This window comes from Anguilla anguilla, chromosome 10 (assembly GCF_013347855.1).
Source record: "Anguilla anguilla isolate fAngAng1 chromosome 10, fAngAng1.pri, whole genome shotgun sequence".
NCBI lineage: Eukaryota > Metazoa > Chordata > Actinopteri > Anguilliformes > Anguillidae > Anguilla > Anguilla anguilla.
The window spans coordinates 35,263,331-35,285,830 of record NC_049210.1 but is presented as its reverse complement, the minus strand read 5'-3'; the positions used below and the strand labels follow the sequence as shown (position 1 = coordinate 35,285,830).

Genomic DNA, 22,500 nt, shown 5'->3' with positions numbered 1-22,500 from the left:
GGGGGGGCTTGTGGGCGGTGGCGGGGTCAGGGGTTTTGGGGGGGGGGGGGGGGGGGGGGGGGCTGGGGCGGGGTCAGAGCGACCCGTCGGAGAGAGTGAGCGCGGGACGCGTCGCGTTGCGCGTACGGTAACCGGGGCCCACCCCTCTCTCGGTAACGGGCCGAACTATCGTAGTTATTAATCGGGGGGTCCTGATTGAATCAGCGCTCTCACGCCGGGCCCCGGTCGCTTCGTTTTAGTCATTCTGACCGTGCCACCACAACCCCCCCCCCTTCCCCCCCTCACCCCGTACCCACACTTATACATTCAGCAGTTTCTATTAGACGCCTTCACAGTGACCGACTCCTCTGGACTGCTCTGATATCTGCTTTCATGCATGGTCTGTTACTCCCTGGACATATTTTCCCCCTCTTCTAAGCTGAGCTGCCTGGAACATTAGAAACATCTTGGCTGTGTCAGAAATCTTTTAATACTCACCACCCCCCCCCCCCCCCTCTTCCTGATGCAGCGCCAGGGCTTTGGTGACTTAACCCCCCCCCTCCTCCTTTCCTCTCCTCTCCTTCCACACTCTTTCTCTCCTTTTTTTTTTATTGCTGGGGGGTAGAGTCACTCCATTCCGTTGCGTTTCTCCACCGGTGAAAACACTAGGGGGCACTGCCTCTCCTTTGTTAGCGCTTTCTTTGTAGAAGCTGAGTGTGGGTGTTTGTGACTGTGAGAGGGAGAGAGAGAGAGAGTGTGTGCATGTGTGGGGGGGGGGGGGGGCAGTGGAGGTTGTGGGGAGGGGAGGGAGGGCTGGGGGGGGGTGCTTTGAATTCTCTTGTCTGATTTCTGTAAATCTGCATTCATTAATAATACAATTCCTATTAAGACACTCCCGGGCAGTTCCTCCCGCCCGCTATTTTGTCTGCGGTCTAAAGTCAACACTCTGTGTTTGGCTAATGAAGGGGGGGGGGGGGTGGTGTTGGTGTGAGAGGGGGGCAGTTTGCTCAGATTCACCTAAGTTCATGTCCGACACTTAAAGCCCCTGTGTGGTAACAGTGACTTCCCCCGTCACCCCTACCCGCGGCTCTCCCGCGGACCTTTCCTGCCTGTGATGGCCGCCGCGCGTAGCCTAGCCTAGCCTAGCGTAGCCTCGTCGCGCCGCGCCGTTAGCCAATGAACGAGAGGGCAGTCGGACGAGGGTGACTTTTTTTTCTTCTAAAAACCCAGGTCAGGAGACGAGACAGAAGAAAGAGAAGGGAAGTGTCCGCAGAAACAGAGGGATGAGCGAAAGAACGATAGTAGTTTCGTTTCGTTTTGCTCGTCAATTCACAATCTTGGGCACCAGTCCTGTAGCACTTTAGCCAACCAACTGATTAAAAAAGTAAGGCAACTGCCAAAGTACTGTACAACCAGCACATCCTCTCACAGAACATGCATAATCCTTTATGTACTTTGAACAACTTTTTTTTTTCTGTGAAAGTGTGTGCGGGTTTTTTCCTTTTTTTTTTTTTGTCGGTCATAAATTAGCCCGTTTTTGGATGAAAAGCTGACGTGACAGTTTTGAATTATTGATTGCGCAATTGTCATCTCCGAAAAATCACACGCAAAAAAAATAAATAAATAACGTTGACACTTGATAGCCTTAATTGGTACATCTCGACTGAGCAGTCAATAAACGTGGTCTAAAGCTTTGTTTAGAGGTGTCAGGCAATCCTGGTAACAAAGGAGATGGTGGAAATCGGCAGAGCTCTCCCCTCTCTATTGTACAAGTCGCGAGGGTAAAAAAAAAAAAAATGCCCAAAATGACAAGATAATAACTGCATTCAAACTTACCTTTATCACTGCATAAACGTCTCTCATGATTATAAACTAATAAATAAAATGCTTTCTTTTTTGGTCGTCCCTGTCTGAGGAGCGTAATTACCATACCCTGACAAAGGCCTGACAGCTTTGTAATAGTTAAAAAGGTAATTTTGATGTAAGGAGAATTTTAGGGGGGGGGGGGAAAGGTTATTTGGTGCACTTGAGCATTTGTGTGCGCGCATACGTACGTTTATGTGTTGTTGTTTTTTTGTTGTTTTTTTGTGGTTTTTTATCTGTTGTGTTTCTGTCTGAGTTTAGTGATTGAGTGACATGGACTTTTCAAAGAACGCTATTACCCGTAATTAAAATATATATTAATATGCATTGTAAGATAAAGCAACATTATTAACAGTTGTGATACCAGAATAATAGTTTTTTTTTTTTAAGAAACGGTGCTTTATGACTTGGTTTGTCTTTATGTGCCTTATTTGTTTTGTTTGTTTCGCATCAAAAGCAACTTGCATCTCAATGGGAAGATTAAAGTTGCTTATGCTGTTGTGTCGTGGTATAAAATAAGACTATTATTGCATCCTGTTGTTTTAGCTTAAATTTGTTCATATGTAGATAGTCACTTGTAAAACTAACAGGAGCTAATGCTTTATGTTTCACCTTTAAGGTGAAATTGTATTACACCTCTGAGTGTCCTTACCAGTCAGGTTGATGTGGTAGTTTGCAGTGATGTGATGTTTCTGTAATTGAATTTAAGTGCTTTGCCTAATTGAAGAAATCAAAATAGAGAATGAGAGAGTCGGTGAGAGAGATGAAGAGAGTGAGAATGACAAAGGGAGTGTTGATATTTATATATTTCCCAGAGTCTAGAAAATACAAATAACACCCGAGACCACCTTGCCATATTGCACTTTTTAAAATTAAGACACCATACATCATTTGATTCATTGATTTCACATGCACGGTATATATTTAACGTTGCCGATTTCTCTGGGTATCAGTGTGGTGACAATTTTAGCATTTAAGTATTAAAAACCTTGTTTAGGATTATAATTTTTTAAAATAAATTTAAAAAACACCACACATATTTTGGAATGTAGTTCTCCTCACTCCACAGCTACTGTTATCGTTGATTTTAATAGTTTTCTGTTAATGTTATTGTTACTAAAATAGCAGTATATCCCTGAAGTTGAATCTCACGAACACATTTATTCAGTCACATCATAATGCTTTTAATTCTATTAGGCCCTCAGTTATGTTAAAAAATATGAACCGCAGTCTGCTGACTCATTAAATAAACAAACATGAAACATAATAGTCACACTCAAGTACCATATTCATTTTGATCTCGCACGTTTGATCTGCATATTTCCCTCTTTTTACAGCAGGTACAGACGGAGACTTGGGAGTCTTTCCCACTTTCATTAAAAAGTTTGATTAACCGTTCGACTTCAATTCATCCTAACATTACGTTTTTTTGCTTAATTTTAAAAATAATCAAACAGGAAGGCCCGCTCATAAAAATGTCGTGGAATCAAGAAATAATCAGTATTTTCTAAATGGTTTTTACATGTTAGGTTAATTTCTTTTCCTCGAGAAGTTATGAATATTTTGCATTCGCCGTCTCTCTTTATCATAGTAATTAATCTGTTTCTTGAGCTGGATAGCACGTCACCTGCCAGTGAGAAATAAGGAATGAAAGAGAGAGAGAGAGGCATGCTCTAATCAATAGGGGAGCCATTGAATGCGTTATATTTAGCATGTGATAATTTGGCGGTTTTATTTTGTGGGATAAAGAGAGAGGCATCTTCCAGCGGTATTGTGTGTGCGTGTGTGTGTGTATGCATGCGTGCGTGTGTGCGTGCGTGTGTGTGTACATGTACATGTGCGTGTGTCTGTGTTTGTGCATGTGTGTCCACATATTTATTCGCGTGTTTATGTGTGTGTGTGTGTGTGTATGTGTGTTCAAGTATGCGTTCACGTGTGTGTGTGTGTCTGTGTGTGTGTGTGTGTTTTTGCAGTTGTAATGGATATTTTCCACGTCTTCTCCTGGTTAAAATGTAGCTGTTGGCAATGGCAATTTAATTTCAGATTGCTACATATTTCCATTAATTGCAGTACCTCTGTGCAGAGCATGCAATCCAGAACCGACCAATCAGGGACGTGCATGCAGGCACAGCAGAGCTTGCTATACAGAACTGGCCAATCGGAGACGAGCTTGCTGGCACTGAGCGCCCAATCATTACCTTTGTGACTGGAGAGCTCTGCTGGCTGCCACAGAGCAGACAAGGCTGATAACAGCTTGGACAAAAAGAGGCTTTCGTGAAGTTAATTTCATTTCTTAAGTAAGAAGCTGTGCTGATGGGCGAGCCGTCGCTGTAAGTTCAGGCAAAGGTTCCCTTCAGGATCTTTTTCGGGAGGCGTCAAAGGACGGAGCAGAGGGCAACAGGGTTCCGGGGCAGGGGAAGGTTTTTGTCACGCACCTAAGCCTGTTCCTCTCTCCCCGATGCTCTGAAGACACAGTGTAGCTGGGCACGTTGGAGAAAATTGCCTACGGGGTTTTTTTTTCCCTCTTTTTTTTATTTATTCCATTTGCTTCTTCCCTTTGCTCTTCTCCGCATCCCTGGGGACAGAGCATTTAACAGGAAATGCGGACAGGGTGAAGTGGGGACTTCCTGTCGGGGACTGCCAGCGTGTGGCCAGGGACGGCCTTGGCTTGTGTCAGAGCAATGAGCAGAGTCTGTCCGTCCAGTGACATTAGCATTGTTTTCCCCAACCTGACTTGAAGTCTGAATACATGCTTTACGATGACAGATGTTTTGTTGCACTGAGTCAAATAAAATGAGGAGGCTCTTCGTGTCGTTTTTCCTTTTTCCGAAATCCCATGTTATGCGCACTAAATTGGAGGTACGCATGTGCTCACTGTGAAAGGAACAACGGTCTCTCAGGGTGGATAGTTTACATATTAGCTTCTGGTGTAATCTGCTGTGACAACTGGCGAGTAGGGGAAAAAAAGAACAAAAATGAAGCTTTTTTTCTCGCGGAGCGCCGATTTCCTGAGCAGTAATCGTACCGGCGTCCCCGCGACACGGATAGGAGAGCGCAAGCACCTGCGTTCGCTCGCCGCGGAGGACGACTTATTCCAGTCGGACCATCCACCGTGGGGTTGCTAAAAAAGTGCTCGACCGCGACCTGGACCGTCGTCCCACCTCTTTGGCGGGAAGAGAATGGCGGCGGGGGGGGGGGGGGGGGGGGAGGGGGGGTCCCTCCGGCCACTCCGACCTTGAGTCCCGCGTTAGGTCCCGGCGGAGCCGATGGGGGGGGGGGGGGGGGCTGGGGGGGTCTGGTTCGCCGCGCCGCAGAGTTACGGCGGGCGGAGGACTCTGGCAAAGACGTCGCCGCCGTCGTCCGCTTTCCCCGCCCGGGGAGTCGGCGATCCGAAAAACGCCGTGGAAACCGGGTCGTCCCCCCCGCGCGCGCTCGAAAGGGTGTCGGTTTAACCCGCTCCGAAAACACTCGCGGCTGTTATTATGTCTTATAAATCATTAAGAACGTTTAATTATGCTGAAGTTTCATGGAGGAAGCCTGTGAGATGACACTGGGGAAGGGGGGGAATTTAATGGGCCAGCGAGTCCCAGCTCTGGAAGGGAAAATATCGAGGTTAGGTTTCTATTTTACTTCACTGCTTGAGGGCTCAGAGACCAGGGAGGACTGTGCCTAGTCAATATTCGCCCGTTTCTAAAATAGCTCCTTCATTTCTTCCTTAAGACCGCCTCCGATAATATAGCAGTCAATCTGGACGTGATGAAGACGTTGCCGTCGCACCTTGTGCCCGTTTCCTTAAGTAAAGTACCTCCTAATTAACGCAAGACTTTAATTAGCGGCCAGGCTTTAATTTCACTTTAAGAAACGATTCCTAATTATAAATGAATGTTATGCACGATTGTTCTTGATTATGTACGTAAACACGTATGTGGAAGTTGCAATTAAATGACTTATTGTATACTTCAGGTGTGACTGAAATATTATTATATATAATGTACGAAAGAGTTACTGGCCGTTGGAAATGAGGTGATCTTGGCCGGCTTGAGTTCCAGGGGGTTTGCACATTGTCTGAATCGAGCCCCAGCCTTGCTGAATTGAAACGCGTTAAAGCACTATTGACTGGAAACCAGATCCCGGACAGAAAGCGTCCTCGATAGAGCAAACAAAAAAAGTGTCTTTTTTTCCCAGCATCCACCTGTGCCGTCGCTGCCGTCCAGCGATTGGACAGGAAAGCATAAAGCCCCAGGCAGTCTTTCCTGAGATTGTTCTCACAGAAGTGGCGGCCTGTCGCGTCGCTAATACCGAGTGAATTATTAGCACCACTTCAGTGTGCATTCTGAATTCCTCGACTTTCTTGTGTGTGTTGCAGTATTTTTTTAAAAAGAATTGACAGCCCACACTCGACATGTATTAGTTTCACTTTAAGCAGGTAGGGGTGAAGCAGCAAGGGTTACAAATGGAGAAGAGATAAAAGTTACAGCAGGGAATCGAACCCCCGGCCACACGGGGGAATTCTTATTTGGGTTGAGAGTGGCTGCCCAACGAAATGCACCACATGGTCTTGGATGTTATTTTGTTTTGTCTGTGAAGGAGAAAATTTTAGTACTAAGTTGCCTCTATGCTCTCTACTCTTGTTAGCCTAGACTAGACTGTTGTTAGCCTAGTCGGACACTATGGCTTGTATAAATTAGGTATCTAGTATGGTTTTATGTTGTGAGCCACTCTGGATAAGAGCATGCATCTTTATTAGGAGCCTGCCTGGATGGGCGTTGGAAACTAGCCTATTGTACTATGGCTCCAAAGCATATGCAAATAAGTAAATAAAATGCTCAAGTTCATATGCAGTGTTACTGTACATATTCAGTGTTAACATACGCTTGTTTCTTTTTTCTTCGTTTCGGATTGTTTGATGTTCTTGTCGCCTAGATTCGTCTGACACTTTTCGCGTGCCCATTCTCTTCTTGCACTTTTTTAAATGTGAATTTGTCATTATGATAAGTGTGTATTTTTGATAGACGGCAGTGTCCGACCGTATACGCAGAGTGCGCTTGGCACCTTTTTCTTTTCTCGTCTCCCGATGTGAAACTTGACGTGTGCGTCCGCGCATCCGTACACACGTGTGTATATATACACACGCAAACGTATATACAGAGCGGCTGTATGTGGATGTTGTGAGAAAGCGGAGCCGTCAGGCGGGACAGGCGTTTGACGTGTGAGCGATGTCCGTCCCCCCCGCCCCCCCCCCCCCCCCCCCCCCCCCCCCCCCCCCCTGGCACGCCGCTCTTTGTGTCCCGGGCCGGAGCCGGGGCCTGTGTTCTGCCTTGTCAGTAAATATTTACCCCCCTTCCCTTTCCTGCGGCCCCCCTCTCTGACGCGGCTCTGGAAAGCGACCCCCCCCTGTCCCGTTTCCCTAGCGTCGGTCGGCCGGGCGGTCTGGTGTCTGCGATCCGCCCCCCCCCCCCGCCACGGGGCCCCCGTCGCCCCCGTCGCCCCCCGCACGTGTCGGCCCGCTGCGAGACAGGAAGGGAAGAGGAAGTTATTGCCGCACTCTCTCTCCCTCTCTCTCTCTCTCGCTCGCCCCCGGCTCATAAATCACGGCTAGCCGCGGCGCTAAGTGGCGGAGCAGAGGAGCAGTGTCCATAAACGCCCATGACCTCAGCAGCCTGCGGGACTGCGTTTACACACGCGCGTGCGCACACTCACTACCATACACACAAACGCACACTCACACACACACACACACACATACCCCACACACACACACGTACACGCACACACTTCAAACATTCACATACCCTCCACACGTGCACACATACACACACACTTCACACACACACAATCACGCACACACGCTTGTGCCCCCACACACACTTACCTCACACACACACACACACACACACACACACACACACACGTAAGATCCCTCACACACACTCCTCACATAAGTACATGGAGCCCTCCTGTGGCCCCTTCCCCTTGCCCATGCTCAGGGTTTCCTTCCTGCAGTAAGACAAAGGGTGGCGGGCAGCCTGGACGAGAGGGCTTCAAAGCAGAGGAAGGGCCTAACGCGGGCTCATCCTGTGGCGGGTGTCAGGGCGCGGGGGCAGCCTCTGCTGTTTTCTCAGCCGGGACGGGGGACGGGGGGGGGGGGGGGGGGGGGGGGGGGGGGGGGGCAGGGGGCAAGGGGCAGCACAAACGAGCGAGCCCGGCCCAGGACAGGTCCCAGATCCCCCCCCTCCTACCTTCCCCTAACCTCTCACCCCTCACTACGTTTCCCCTGCTCTGTCTGGGGCACGGGGGCAGAAAAGAGCAAGCCGCTTCCAGATCATTCCGCGGCATCCTCAGCGCCCGTCTGCAGCTCGGCCTGACCGAGGTTTACCGCCTCCCTCCGTGCTACCCACGTTTCTGCTGTAAGACAGAGGGAGGTTCCTGCAGCAAGACAAATGTGCTTCAGGAATTTAGTCAGGAAAATGGCGAGCATTGTTGGGCTGAATGGCCTGTTCTCGTCGTTATGCTATGTTATGTTGTGTTATCTTGTGTTGTGTTGTGCTGTGCTGTGCTGTGCTGTGCTGTGCTGTGCTGTGCTGTGCTGTGTTGTGTTGTGTTGTGCTGTGCTGTGCTGTGCTGTGCTGTGTGTTGTGTTATCTTGTGTTGTGTTGTGTTGTGCTGTGCTGTGCTGTGCTGTGCTGTGTTGTGTTGTGTTCTTTAAAAGTTCAGTGAAAACCCTCGATAGCGATAGCACGCTCTTCAGACGCCTCTCCCGTCGTCTGTGTTGACGTTTGCGCTCTCGTTAGCCGAAAAGGCTAATTTTTATTTTTGTTTTCGGCTAGCCGAGAAGAGCCGTCAAGCTGCGCCCGTGTGCATGCGCGCGCACCACAGCCCTGTCCCCTCTCCCCTCTCCCCTCTCCCCTCTCCCCTCTCTCCCCTCTCCCCTCTCCCCTCTCCCCTCTCCCCTCTCTCCTGCCGCCTGCCGTCGAGCGACCGATCAATCAAGCGCTGGAGCGCCCGCCTCGCCGGCCAGCGGGTCGCCCCAGATTCCGGCGCTCCGTCGCCCCGTCACCGGCGGTGTCAGCCGGCGAGCCGGGGCGGCGAACAGCAGCCCCCGGATCCGTAATTGCGCGCGGACGAGGACGCCGCACGCTAACGGGTAATTTCGACGGTTTTTATGCAGATTATTTGTCGGTAAGCGGCGGCCCCCTTAAAAGCCCCGCTCCCCTCCGTGTTCCGCCGCGCGCGCCCCCCCGGGCTTCCCGGGACGAGGCTAAGACGCCCCCCCCCCCCCCCCCCCCGAGGGACGAGGCTGAGACGGCCCCCCCCCGAGGGACGACGCCGCGCAGCGCCATTCAGCTCTCACCTAATTATCTAATGGCTTTCGCTGCCTTTGACACGTAATTACCGAAAAGCCTTCGATAATCGCGTTTACGACCGCACGCGTTTCTATTAAAAACGAAATAGATATATAACGTATATTTTTGAGCGGCGACATCGGCGGTTTCGCAGTCACTGAGCTTGTTTTGTTTTTGCGTTTTGACAAACGAGACTTTCTTTGGGGACCGGTTTCCCTCGGCACGTCCGCAGACAGGCTTCGGACGCCGCGTCGAAATAAACATCGAAGATGTTTTTCGACGTCGTAAAAAAAGCCGCCGCGATTAGGCCCGGTTTTACGAGAAGCTCCCGACGGCGCTGAGTGCCGCGCGGCGCCGTCGGGGGTCGAGCTAGAGGTCAACGAGCTCGGACGGGCGGGCGGGACTTCTGTCTGCGGTAGCTGGATTTTTTTACCCTCGTTTTACCACCCCCCCACCCTTACCCCCATCCAACCACTCTACCACCCCCCACACTCCGGTCCCTATCACAGAAGTGCTTTTGGCGAGCTGGTCAGAAATAGCCTTTCCGTTTGTTATTTAATTGGGTTTTCGGGCTGATTGTTGGGGTCTCTTAGCAACCGCCGCTTCCATAGAATACTGTAAAGAAGAAGAAGAAGGAAAAAAAAGAGAGCGGGAGAGAGGCGACCGGGAAAGGGAAAAAATGAGTTCATCTCCAGCCGGAGGAGGAGGGGGGGTGGCGGGGGGGTATGGGTGGGGGGGGGGGGGTATCCGCTCTGAGGGAGAAGGACAGTGTCTGAAACCGATCTGCGATAGGGGGGCCCCGAGCTGATTCAGGCGGTTATTTTCCACACGTCCTGATATTTCGGGGAGCCCGGGTTGCCCATTAAACCCCGCTGAAGAGCTCTGCTAAAAAAACCCGGATCGAAGGGAAGGGAAGAGACGAGCGGCACATTTACACCGGGAACTGTTGCAGGGGAGGAGAAAAACGGCTGGATTTAAGTATTACTGAAAAGCAATGGAGAACCGGTTTTGCTTTCAGGTAGTCATAATTGTGTTTGAGCCACTAATACCGTGGACACTAGTACAAAAAAAAGCAAGCACAAGTGCACTTTAAATGTGATTAGAAACTTTGTAGTGTAATTCACTAGTTCATGGATGCCTGATATTTCGAACATACACTGCATGGCCAAAAGTATGTGGACGCCTGACATCCAACATCGCATCCAAAGTTATGGGCATTAATATGGAGTTGGTCCACCCTTTGCTGCTATAACAACCTCCACTCTTCTGGGAAGGCTTTATACTAGATGTTGGAGCATTGCTGCAGAGATTCAGCTCTAAGAGCATTAGTGAGGTTGGGCACTGATTGGGCAATTGGGCCTGGCTCACAGTTGGCTTTCCAATTGATCCAAAAGGTGGTGGATGGGGTTGAGGTCAGGACTCTGTGCAGGCCAGTCAAGTTCTTCCATACCATTCTCAGCAAAACCATTTCCATATGGACCTCGCTGTGTGCCTGGTGGCATTGTTATGCTGAAACAAGGGCCTTCTATCATCTATAATGTGATTGTATGCTGTAGCATTAATATTTGTCTTCACTGGAGCTAAGGGGCCTAGCCCAAACCATGAAAAACAGCCTCAGACTAAAGGGTGTCCAGATACTTTTAGTCATATAGTGTACGGTCTGGAAAAGTGAAACTTAAGATTCGGTCTGTGTGTCTCCACCTTCAGTTCTCTCCATATAACATTTCTGACTCTCTTGAGGATGCATATAGTTTACATCAGGTGGATTTTAATGGGGCAATATTATTCATATCAAGGGAATGTTATTGTCCTCATATTGAGAAAATGCTTCGCCGATCATCCAGTAGCCTTTGATGGAGCGTACCCTTCCTTTAAGCCCCAGAATACCACAGATACTTTTAAATCTGTCCTGGATCACAGCTGGCGATGAGCGAGGCATCGTGGGAAGGGGGAATCTGTCTCTCCGTTTTTATCCTGCGCTCGGGACCTGTCTTTAAGTTAAGCCCTCCCACCACAGGCTGAGAATGCCCCCCTACATCCCACCAGGTTTCCCCCCCAAGGGCTGCTGTGTAGTATAATAGTTTAGGAACTGGCGTTGTAACTCTGAGGTTGCAAGTTCGATTCCCTGTTGGGGTACTGCTATTGTACCCTTGAGTAAGGTAATTCACGTGAATCGCTTCAGTAAATGTCCAATTCTTTAAGTGGTTTGTATGCAGGAAGAAATGTGAGCCTGTGCACGCTCTGGATACAAGCGTCTGCTGTGTTCCTACAGTATAATATTTGTAAGAGCGGCTCCACCAATCCTGGGGACCGATCCCCCGGGCCTTGGCCCCGTGCTCCGCCCCCCCCCCCCCCAGGGGTCTCGTCCGCGACCGCGGCCGCTCACCGCACGCGGATCCCCGGGCATGATGGGAAAGGGCAGGAGCGAGATAACGAACGCTTCGCCGTCCGCCCCCGTCCGTTTCACGCCACAGGTGTTTCCACGTCGTTGTCGTCGCCGGGGGAGACCGGCGATAAAAACGACTGTCCGGATTCCTCGTCGGATTGTCGGGGTTGGTCGAAGGCTCACCGAAAACAGCTCCTCGCTGATCCTGCTGAACCCCAAAAAGAAAGAAGAAAAAAGACAGGAGAGAATTGTTTTTATTTCAGCGCTCTTCTTTCTGTGCGTGTGTGTTTTTTTTTCAGCTCACAGTACGAAGAGCTCTCTTGTTTGGCGAAAATTTTCAGCGAGCTTGAGATCTGAGGAGTCGATCTGAGGTGAACCCGTCAGAACAGCACGAGTCTGTGGCCCGCGATGCCTGACCTCTTCAGAGTGCCGGCTTTTATGGGCGTGAAACATTCACTGCCGGAGAGTCTGAAGGCTCTTGTTCCATTTGTGCCGGCCGTATCGGTTATGGCGCGGCAGTAACTTTTGGTTTTGGGGTGCTCCATTTCGGCCTGTCACGAGCGCGCCTCTCCGCCAGACGAAGCACTCGGGGGGGCGGGGGGGGGGGGGGGGTCAGAGCAGATAGCTTTCATGCTTTTTTTTTTCCGTACGTGTTGCAGCGTCCGCGCGGCTGAAGCCATTATGAGTAACGTTCCGCGCTGAGGGGTAAAAAAAAGAGGAGAGCTTAGAAAGTGACGTTTAGCCTGCTGCTGTCGCTTCGCCGTTCGGAATTCCGCTCGGAAAAGCGGGGCCCCTTTTCCGAAGCTGCTTTCCAGCGGACGGCTTTGTTTTCCCCGGCAGAACTAATAAACAATTTGATGCAATCAGGCTTATTAACAATAGCGATGATAGCGCGTCAATGTCTGAGTGAAAATAACCATACGTGTATACCGATGTGGGAACCCTCGATAGACGGGTTACGGCATAAGAACGCGCGGCCATCGCCACGCCGCCGTCCCTGGCCACGCCCTCAAATCAGGGGGGCCTTTTCCGCGTGGCGCTAAGCATCTCGGCCTGACGTCTCGCCTGGGCTTTTAAAGGTTGGCGTGGCGGGTCCCGCAGCCCTAACCCTCCCGGAACTCACCTCGGACGCCTCCGCGGGGATCGTGGGACTCCTGGCCGTTCGCTCCTTACCTCAGAAGACGCTCCTGAGAAGCGCTTATCAGCCGGATGATGTATTAGTCCTTAGCGCCTTAATAGATACCATTTATCTCCATGCACTCCTACGTGTGGTTAACAGGGGCTGGGAGATGTATTCAGATGTCCACGGACACTGTGATGTACAGCGAAGCTCAGCTCGGTGCCAATAAAGCCTACGGACTAAATGACAGCTAACCTATTGTCACAGATCCATTGTCTTCGTCTTCCGTTTTTTGCTGGCGTTTTGGCATGCGCGTCAAGTTGACCGTCTCTGTAATCCCTTTGCTTTCCACGCACACCGGTGGCTCCTAACCAAGTTCTGAAAACGCGGTATAAATTACGGATGATGTCGAACGTTGTTGGTTGACGCTCAGGAAACGATAGGTCAACCTAATGCTTGGAGGTGGTGGAGGACCACTAAGACCACAATGCAGTTTTCAGTCAAATTTATCACGCGCGCTCTCAAAGTCAAACGTTTTTATTGTTTCACTTTTTGAGAATCTATGGTGCTCTTTGGGGGGAAAAGTGGGTGAAAGATATCTAGAAATGGGCAAAATAAATTTGTAGTAGCCTTTATGTATCACTTCTTTCTTTTCTTTATTCCCCTATTTTATGTGTTTTCTCTCTCTCCTTCACTGGCCCCTTATGCCACGCATGCTATCTATTCATATAGCCTGTGCTTTTCTGTGAAATCACGAAGGGTCGTGATGGTGATTACCCAGAATGCCGTTCGGCCGAATCGCTCGGGCCCCTTTTAAATGCGCGATGATTTAACGTCGAGGGTGCGCCATTGACCCTTCTCCCTCAAGTCTTTACCGCGGACGGCCGCGTAGAACGCCGTCCATCAAGGACCGCGGAGATCTGGCGCGACGCGAGACAGGGCCGTGTGATTAACTCTCTCTCTCTCTCTCTCTCTCTCTCTCTCTCTCTCTCCCTCTCTCTCTCTCTCTCTCTCTCCCAGATGATCCAGAGGGAGGCGGAGGTGAAGAACCGGGTGTGCGCCGTGGCGATGACCGACTCGGTCCATAACGTCTGGCACCAGGAGGCCGGGAGGTCCATCCTGGACTGGATGCAGGAGGTAGGTCTGCCCGCCCTGGGGATCTCCGGTTTGGCCGCTTGTTTATTTATTCATCTGCATTACTGGGAATTGCATGTTAATCTAGGTTTTGTCTGTGGGTTTTGTGCTATCTAGAGAACTTTGTCTGTGCTTTATATTATGGCTGAAAGCATGTTTTGTGGTGTACGTGTGCCTGCATGTGTGTATGTGTGTGTACAGTATGTGTGTGTGTGCGCACTATTAAAGAAATGAAATATATTGAATGAAACAATATATCAGAATGAAATATATAATCAATATATTCCAATGCTACAGTATATGGACTGAATTCTTCGGTGTGCTCCACCAAAGAGAAGGCATGCCGTAGGCCTTCAGCACAGCTGTGCCAAAGATTGTGTTTACGACCAGCCCGACCCGCTCAGGCCATCAGATCTTCCTTTCGTTTAGTTTTTTTTTCTCGCATTTTGCATTTTTTCCCATTTTCTCGCCGGACGTCGGTGAATAACCCAGCCGGGCGGTCCGACGGCGGGCCGCTTCATTTGGCCCCTGCCCTTTACGGGGCGACCCCGAGTCTGCCTCCGCCGGCCCGCCCGGCTCCTCCAGCCGCACGCCGCACCTGCCGCCGCTCAATATGCACATAAATTGGGCGGCGAGGCGGGTTCCCCAGCGGCGGCTACGCGGGAGGCCGGGATGCAAATGTCACGCGGCGGATAGCTCTCGCCCCGCCCGCCGACCGACGCCTCGGAGCGCCTCGTTCCTCTCTCTCTCTCCCCCTCTCTCTCTCTCTCTCTCTCTCTCTTGCTCTCTCCCTCTCTATCTCTCTCTCTCTCTCTCCCTCTCTCTCTCTCTCGCTCTCTCTCTCTCTCCCTCTCTCCCTCTCTCTCTCTGCATGCTGGGAGTTTTCGTGAGTGAGAGCGTGTGTTTGGCGGGAGTGAGTGTTGCTTGTTTAAAAGCTTTTTACGGCTTTTCTCTTTATTCCAATTTGCGTGTTTTTCACTGTATGATATAGCTAGTTTTTCTGTAGTTAGTGCTGTTAGTTTTGTGTTGGTAGGTGTCGGGTTTTGGTGCGGATGGCGTCCCAAGAGACGCCGTCCGTCTCCCTCCGACATGGAGTACGAATTTTGGCCGATCCAGGTGTCACGGTGGAGGAGGTTCTTCTCGCGGTGGGTGATCTAGTTGGGCATGACAACTTGTCATACGCCTCCAGAATGAATAAAGCGGTGGTTTTATTTTTAAAAGAGGTACGGTTTGTTTCACAATTAATCGAAAACGGTATTTTTATTAATGATTTGTTTGTGCCTGTTTCCCCGCTGGCTATGCCGTCAACCAGGATAACGATATCGGGTGTCCCCCCGTTTATCCCCAATGAGGCGCTGGAGCGAGAGCTTCAGCGTTTTGGAAAAATGGCGAGTGGTTTTAAAAGTATTGGCTTAGGGTGTAAGAACGAGAAACTTAAACATGTCCAGTCTTTAAGGAGACAGGTGTTTATGTTTCTGGTTTCCCCTACACAGTCCCTAGACGTGTCTTTTAGAGTAAAGCACGAAAACGGGTTTTACATGGTTTATGCGAGCTCTGGTAGCATGAAGTGTTTTGAGTGTGGGGATGTAGGTCACAAACGCTCCGCCTGTCCTCACAGACATCGAGCGTCAGAAAACGCGGAGGCCGGTGGTGCTCAGCCGCCGGAGGCTGATGCAGGAGAAGGTACGAGTGGACAGGGAGAAAAGGAAACGCAGCTACCCAAAACATCGCCTTATGATGCAAATGCATTTGAAAAATCAGAGGAGCGGGATCAGAAGGATCAGGCTAATTTAGATGCGACTGTAACGATTGTAGACTGCCCAGCCCCGAGTGGTGTAGGAAGCGGGGCTATAGTTACGGATTTGCCGGGAGTGGAGGTAGCTGAGCCGCGTCAGGCAGAGCAGGCACAAGGGGTGATGACTGGGTCCGGCTTAGGTAAGCAGGCTAGCGGCGAGGGAGCGGTGGCTGAGCCGCCTGTCACTGAGAACCAGGAAAACGATGAAATGGAGTATGACTCCGATTCAGATGGCGTGTCAGTAACAGACTCACAGCAAAGTGGCGATGCATATACGCTTGAGGAAATCAATATTTTCCTTGATGATACCTTTGGAAAATCGGTCAGAGTCGAAGACTACTTTCCTGATAGAGAGAAATTTATTAAGACCGTCTCAGCTTTGCAAAAACTGGTTGGTTTAGATGTTTTAGATGAAAAAAAGCGCTATAGATTAAGGAAACATGTCACTGTTTTGAGGAAGGGATTTGAGCCAAAGAAAGGAAAAACTGTGAAAAAGCGGAAAATAACTAAATAAATGAACGAATTATGATGATGTTTCACAGGGTGTTTTTTCTCTTCCATCTGTTTTTTCTATCTGCTTCTCTGTTTTCAATCTTTATTTTTTCCATGCATAGATTAAGGGTTGGGTCTCTAAACATCAATGGAGGTAGGGATAGACAAAAGAGGGCTTTAGTTTCTGATTTGTGTCAACAGAAAGGATTAGATGTAATTTTCCTACAAGAAACACACAGTGACATAACAAATGAAGTAGAATGGGGTTTATGGTGGAGGGGTCAGCACTTCCTTAGCCATGGGACTAATTTTAGCGCAGGGATAGCCATCCTTTTTTCACCTGGGGTGAGTTTAAAAGTTATATCCACCACTGAGATAGTGAAGGGCAGGGTGCAGATGGTCAGGGCTGAGATCTGCGAAATTATTTTTTTGTTTTATTAATGTCTATGCTCCGAACCAAGGTTCAGAGCGGCTGAAAGTTTTTAAGAAATTGAGGGAATCAATACAGCAGTGTGGTCAAGGGGAATGTATTGTGATGGGAGGGGATTGGAATTGCACAGTAAATTTCACTTTGGATAGGACAAGTGAGGAACCTCATTTATCATCATCCACTTGTTTATCTCAGCTCATTACTCAATCAGATTTAGTGGATGCATGGAGGGTCAAACATCCACAAGTCAGACAGTATACATGGGTAAAGATATTAAATAGCAGGGTAAGTGCAGCCAGATTAGATAGGGTTTACACATCACAGGTGTTTAGCGCTAGGTTACTAAATAGTTTCATTCACCCCGTTGGTTTCACTGATCATCACCTTGTCACAGTGGATTTTCACCTCTCACCTAACAAAAAGGTCAGCTCATATTGGCATTTCAATGTAAAATTACTACAAGATAAATTTTTTTGTGAAAAGTTTGGTTTGTTTTGGGAGGTCTGGAGGAACAGGAAAGGGGAGTTTGTCTCCTTGAGCCAATGGTGGGAGGTGGGAAAGACGCACATCCGTCTCTTCTGTCAGCAGTACACTGCTCATTCTACCAGCAGGGTCAAGTCAGCCATGCAGACTCTGGAGCAAGAGATTAGGGATATTGAGTGCGGCCTTATAACACACAATAACCCTGATGGTGACACATTACAGAGGAAAAGACAGGAACTCAGCATGTTTTTACACGAGAGGGTGAAAGGGGCTATGGTTAGGGCACGTTTTATTGGTATCAAGGACATGGATGCACCTAGCTCCTTTTTCTTCAATTTGGAGAAGTCTGTATCCCAAACAAAGCAGATGGCGTGTCTTCGGCTCCCAGATGGAAGGGTGACCACCAACCCAGCTGAGATGAGGAGGCATGCAGTGGCTTTCTATACTGCCCTCTACGGGGCGGAGGACTCTGATGCAGCATGTGCTGCTGAGCTTCTTCAGGGGCTGCCTCAGCTGGGGATGGCGGAGCGCACCGCTTTGGACACTGACATCAGCCTGGATGAGCTTACTACTGCAGTAGGGCAGTTGACATCCGGTCGCGCTCCAGGCATAGATGGGCTACCTGCAGACTTCTATAAACATTTCTGGAGCTCCTTAGGGACTGACTTACTGGAAGTGCTACAGGAGTGCGCGAAGAGTGGCTCATTACCGACTTCCTGTCGGCGTGCAGCTCTCTCTCTTCTTCCAAAAAAAGGAGACCTGGCCTTACTTAAAAACTGGAGACCTGTGGCCCTCTTATGCACAGATTATAAGCTGCTTTCCAAGGTCCTGGCTAATAGACTGAAAGACTATCTGGAAATACTGGTTCATAAAGACCAGTCATATTGTATCCCAGATAGGTCTATCATGGACAATCTTTTTTTAATGAGAGATTTGTTTGATGTGTGCAAAATGTACAACCTTGATGTCGGTGTTTTATCCCTTGACCAGGAAAAGGCTTTTGATCGTGTCGACCATGTTTTTCTTTTTTCTACTTTGAGGGCTTTTGGTTTTGGGGAGGGCTTTATGGCATGGTTAGGGTTGTTATACAATGGGGCATCATGCATGGTTAAGGTGGGAGGTGGGCTGAGTCGTCCAATTCCTGTTGAGAGAGGGATCAGACAGGGCTGCCCCATCTCTGGACAGTTATACTCTCTCACAATTGAACCACTTTTAAACAGGCTCAGAAATAGGCTCACAGGGCTCTCCCTACCGGGGCTACCACAGAGCCCACCATTAGTGGTGTCGGCATATGCCGATGATGTTAACATTTTTATAAAGGAGCAGAGGGATGTGGATGTTTTAGTTGAAAGTTTAGGTTTTTATGAAAAGGCTTCCTCTGCAAGGGTAAACTGGGAGAAGAGTGAGGCCCTACAGGTAGGACAGTGGCGGGAGAGGGCAGCTCCCAGCCTGCCAGGGGGTCTCAGGTGGGGAAGGGCAGGAATGAAGGTTTTGGGAATATTTTTAGGGACGGAGGAGTTTCAGTTGCAGAACTGGGAGGGTATCATGGAGAAGGTGTGTGCCAGACTGTCTAGGTGGAAGTGGCTGCTACCCCAGCTGTCATATAGGGGGAGAGTTCTGGTCATCAATAACCTGGTCGCCTCGACCTTATGGCACAGACTGATTGTCTTATCTCCACCAAGGGGCCTAGTTGAGGCGGTGCAGAGGACTATTGTGGACTTCTTCTGGTCCGGCCAGCACTGGATAAAGGCGTCTGCACTGTACCTTCCTGTTGAGGAGGGGGGTCAGGGCCTTATTGACATCCCCAACAGGATAAGGGCTTTCAGGCTGCAGGCAGCACAGAGGCTGCTTTACAACTTCGGTCTGAGCTGGCAGGATACAGCTCGACTGTTACTGCGGAGGGCTGGTCGACTCGGCTATGACAAGCAGCTGTTCCTGCTCCAGCCTGAGTTGGTGGACCTGACTGGGTTGACGCCTTTCTACCTGTCAGTCCTACAGTCGTGGCAGGTTTTCAAGGTCCACCGGGAATCAGAAATGACACCAGGGATGTGGCTGTTTGAGGAGCCACTGTTCTATACTGCCCTCATAAAAACTCAGACCTTGTCCTCTGCCAGCCTGCGGTCCAGCCTGAGAGAAGCTGGCTGTGTCAAGCTGGGCCATTTGATGAAGACGTCTGTAGACCAACTTGCAGAGAAAACAAACATCAGATCCTCTAGACTGCTGGAGAGGTTGGTGGAAGAGGTCTGTGCATCCCTGCCAGGGCCCCTAAGAGCATTTGCTGAGAACCGTACTCTGTCTGACCAATGGGATGATGAGTGTGAGTATGTATTTCCCCCTTTGACTGTCTATCCTGCTGTTGGGGAGTGGCAAGAAGAGGGGGGGCGCTTGCTGTCTTTTACAACCCCAGAGTTGGGGGAGTTTGAGACTCTAAGCAAGAAAGCAGCTTATTACACCTGTGTCAAAGTGTCACACTTACGCTCTTTGGCAGGGATAGAGGCGTCGAGGTGGACTGGGTTTTTTGATCCAGACTCTTCCCCGAAAGGCTGCTGGCGGTCTTTGTACAAACCTCCCATTGATAAACGGGCAGGTGACCTCCAGTGGAGGATTGTGCATGGGGCCATAGCCACAAATAGACATCTGGTGCACCTGGATCCCAGTATAGGGGAGGGTTGTCCTTTTTGTTCGGGGGCGGAATCCCTACAACACCTTTTTATTCTGTGTCCCAGACTTAAGGGTTTATTTAGGCAGTTAGAGGGGTGGTTTCAGGGTTTGGGGACAAGATTTTCTTTTCAGTTATTTATTTATGGTCCACGGTATTCGGCGGCTAAAAGGTCTGTGCATGTTCTACTTAATTTTTTATCAGGAGTAGCAAAACTGTCTATATGGAAGACAAGAAAGAACTGCATCCAGGGTCAGGGGTCAGTTGACCCAGTCCTGATGATGAGTGGACTGCTGGCAGCCCGTCTCAGGCTGGAATTTGTATACTATAAACTGACGGATAACATGGATGCTTTCATGCACACTTGGGGTATTGGAGGGGTTTTGTGCACTGTTCAGGAGGATTTGCTATTACTTCATTTTTGAAGTATTTTCTGTTGTGTGGAATTTTTGGTTTTTGGTTTGTAAATAAGGATGTAAATAAGGAATTTTTTTTTTCTCTCTCTCTCTTTCTCTTTCTTTTCTGCCTGTGTTTAGTTTTTTGATAGTCTTTCTTTTTATGTTCTTTGTCTATTGTTTTTATTTTTGAAGTATAGCAATTTTCTGTGTTGGAAAATGTCCCAATAAAAGGGGTTTTTAAAAATCAAAAAAAATCTCTCTCTCTCTCTCTCTCTCTCTCTCTCTCTCTCTCCTTCTCTCTCTCTCTCCCTCTCTCTCTCTCTCGCTCTCTCTCTCTCTCCCTCTCTCCCTCTCTCTCTCTCTCTCTCTCTATCCCCCTCTATCTCTCGCTCTCTCCCTCTCTCTCTCTCTCCCTCTCTATCTCTCCCTCTCTCTCTCTCTCCCTCTCTATCTCTCTCTCTCTCTCTCTCTCTCTCTCTCTCTCTCTCTCTCTCTCTCCTTCTCTCTCTCTCTCTCTCTCTCTCTCTCTCTCCTTCTCTCTCTCTCTCTCTCTCTCTCTCTCCTTCTCTCTCTCTATCTCTCTCTCTCTCTCTCTCTCTCTCTCTCTCTCTCTCTCTCTCTCTCTCCCTCTCTCTCTCTCTCGCTCTCTCTCTCTCTCCCTCTCTCCCTCTCTCTCTCTCTCTCTCTCTATCCCCCTCTATCTCTCGCTCTCTCCCTCTCTCTCTCTCTCCCTCTCTATCTCTCTCTCTCTCTCTCTCTCTCTCTCTCAGTCTCTCTCTCAGTCTCTCTCTCTCTCTCTCCCTCTCTCTCTCTCTCCGCTTCCTAATCTGTCCGTCGCCCAGGTCTCTGCGGGCTCTGACGCACACGTTTCGATTCAAGGTTGTGCCGGCCTTCGTCTTCCTCCTCCTCCTCCTCCTCCTTGGCCAGATTTCAGTGTTTCCGATTCGTGGGGGAGTCGGGAAGGGGAGGGTGGAGTGGGTGGGGGGGTGGGGGAGGGGGGGTGGACAGCATAATTGGAATGTTAAGTGATTTCTATTTGTGATGATTACCCAGAACAATAAATCCCTAATAACCTCTCACTACCTCCTCCAGCCCCCATGAAGGATAACAGGCAGAACTTTCTCTTCATTAACCCTTAATTCTCCAGTCTCGCCCGAGAACACAAAAGGGAGATTCACAGGGACGCCATTGGTTGAGCTCTCTCCCTTTGTCTCCCGCTACCTCTCTCTCTCTCTCTCTCTGTCTCAGGGGCGCACGCGCACACACACACACACACACACACGTACGCACACGCGGTGCAGTTATGAATTCGTCGCGGGTGCCGACGGTTAGCAGAATACCGCCGATTGTGGGGAGGGGGGGGGGGGGGGGGGGGCGGGGAGGGGGGGCTGATTATTTAATTTATTTAGAATAGAATTTATCGTAATAATTAAAGCGTAAGAATAGGTGGTAATTGTTCGGCGCCTGGCTCCAGCACGCGGAAGCCGCCGTCTCTTCGTCCTTTGTCGTTTGTATCGAGTCGCCTAATCGCGGGCGTCTTTTCCCGATTCCCGCCCGTCTCTCTCGCTTAATGCCTGGCTGAGCCCCCAAAAGAGGGAGTCCTGCCTCTCTGATGACAGTATCCGTTCCCCTCCCGCTCCGGTCACCCCCGGCGTCAGAGCCCCGGCCTGATTTGGCGTTTTCGCGGTTTTTGGCGGCGCAGGTGTATTTTGCGCGTTAATTCGGGTTCAGCGCTCGCCGGTCGGCGGGGCGGGGGGGGGGGGGGCGGTGGCGGAAGGTAACACGGTATGGGGGGGGTGGGGGGGAGTTATGTGGGGGGCGGGGTAGTCCAGGCCTCTTCCTGTCAGACCCCAGTAATTCCCCCCTTAAGGCCTGTGAGATTATTGGGCTGGAGGGAGTGGGGGGGGGGGGGGGGTAGGGGGGGGCTGTCGGGCGGTTTGATTTAGAGATCGGCGCCCGGTGTGACAGGTGATACGGAGATAATGGGTCAGACGCCGGCTCGGGTGACGTCACCCTCAGTACCCCCCCCGCCCCCTCCCCGCTCCCCTGCACTTAGGCCAACCCTGAGGAGGGGAGGTGAGAGGAGAGTGAGCAAGAAGAAGAGGAAGCAGGGAGAGAGACAGAAAGGAGAGAGAAAAGAGAAAGAGAGGCAGAAAGCGACTCCTGTGCTGGGTTGTCGCAGGACAGCAGAAGGGATCATGTCCTGCTCGGAGCCTGTTACAGCCAAGGTGTCTCTTGTCAGAGGAGTGTATTGCATGACAAGGTACACAAATGAATAAATAATGGTAGTCCGCAGAGATTAGAGGTGAGGACATTTGTTCAGGCAGTTGATGTGTGCGTGTGTGCGTGTGTGTGTGGCGGCGTGTTTGTGTGTGTGTGTGTGTGTGTGTGTGTGTGTGGTACCGGTAAAGTGCAAGC

At 50.0% G+C, this 22,500-nt stretch overlaps 1 protein-coding gene across 1 annotated transcript in view; it reads left to right on the top strand.

Moving 5' to 3' along the window:
* Positions 1-22,500, top strand: part of fam172a (family with sequence similarity 172 member A) — a 171,491-nt gene that overhangs the window by 105,169 nt on the left and 43,822 nt on the right. The window contains exon 9 of the mRNA XM_035378936.1: positions 13,712-13,828. Coding sequence (XP_035234827.1) covers positions 13,712-13,828 — 117 coding nt within the window. The remainder of the gene's footprint in view (positions 1-13,711; positions 13,829-22,500) is intronic.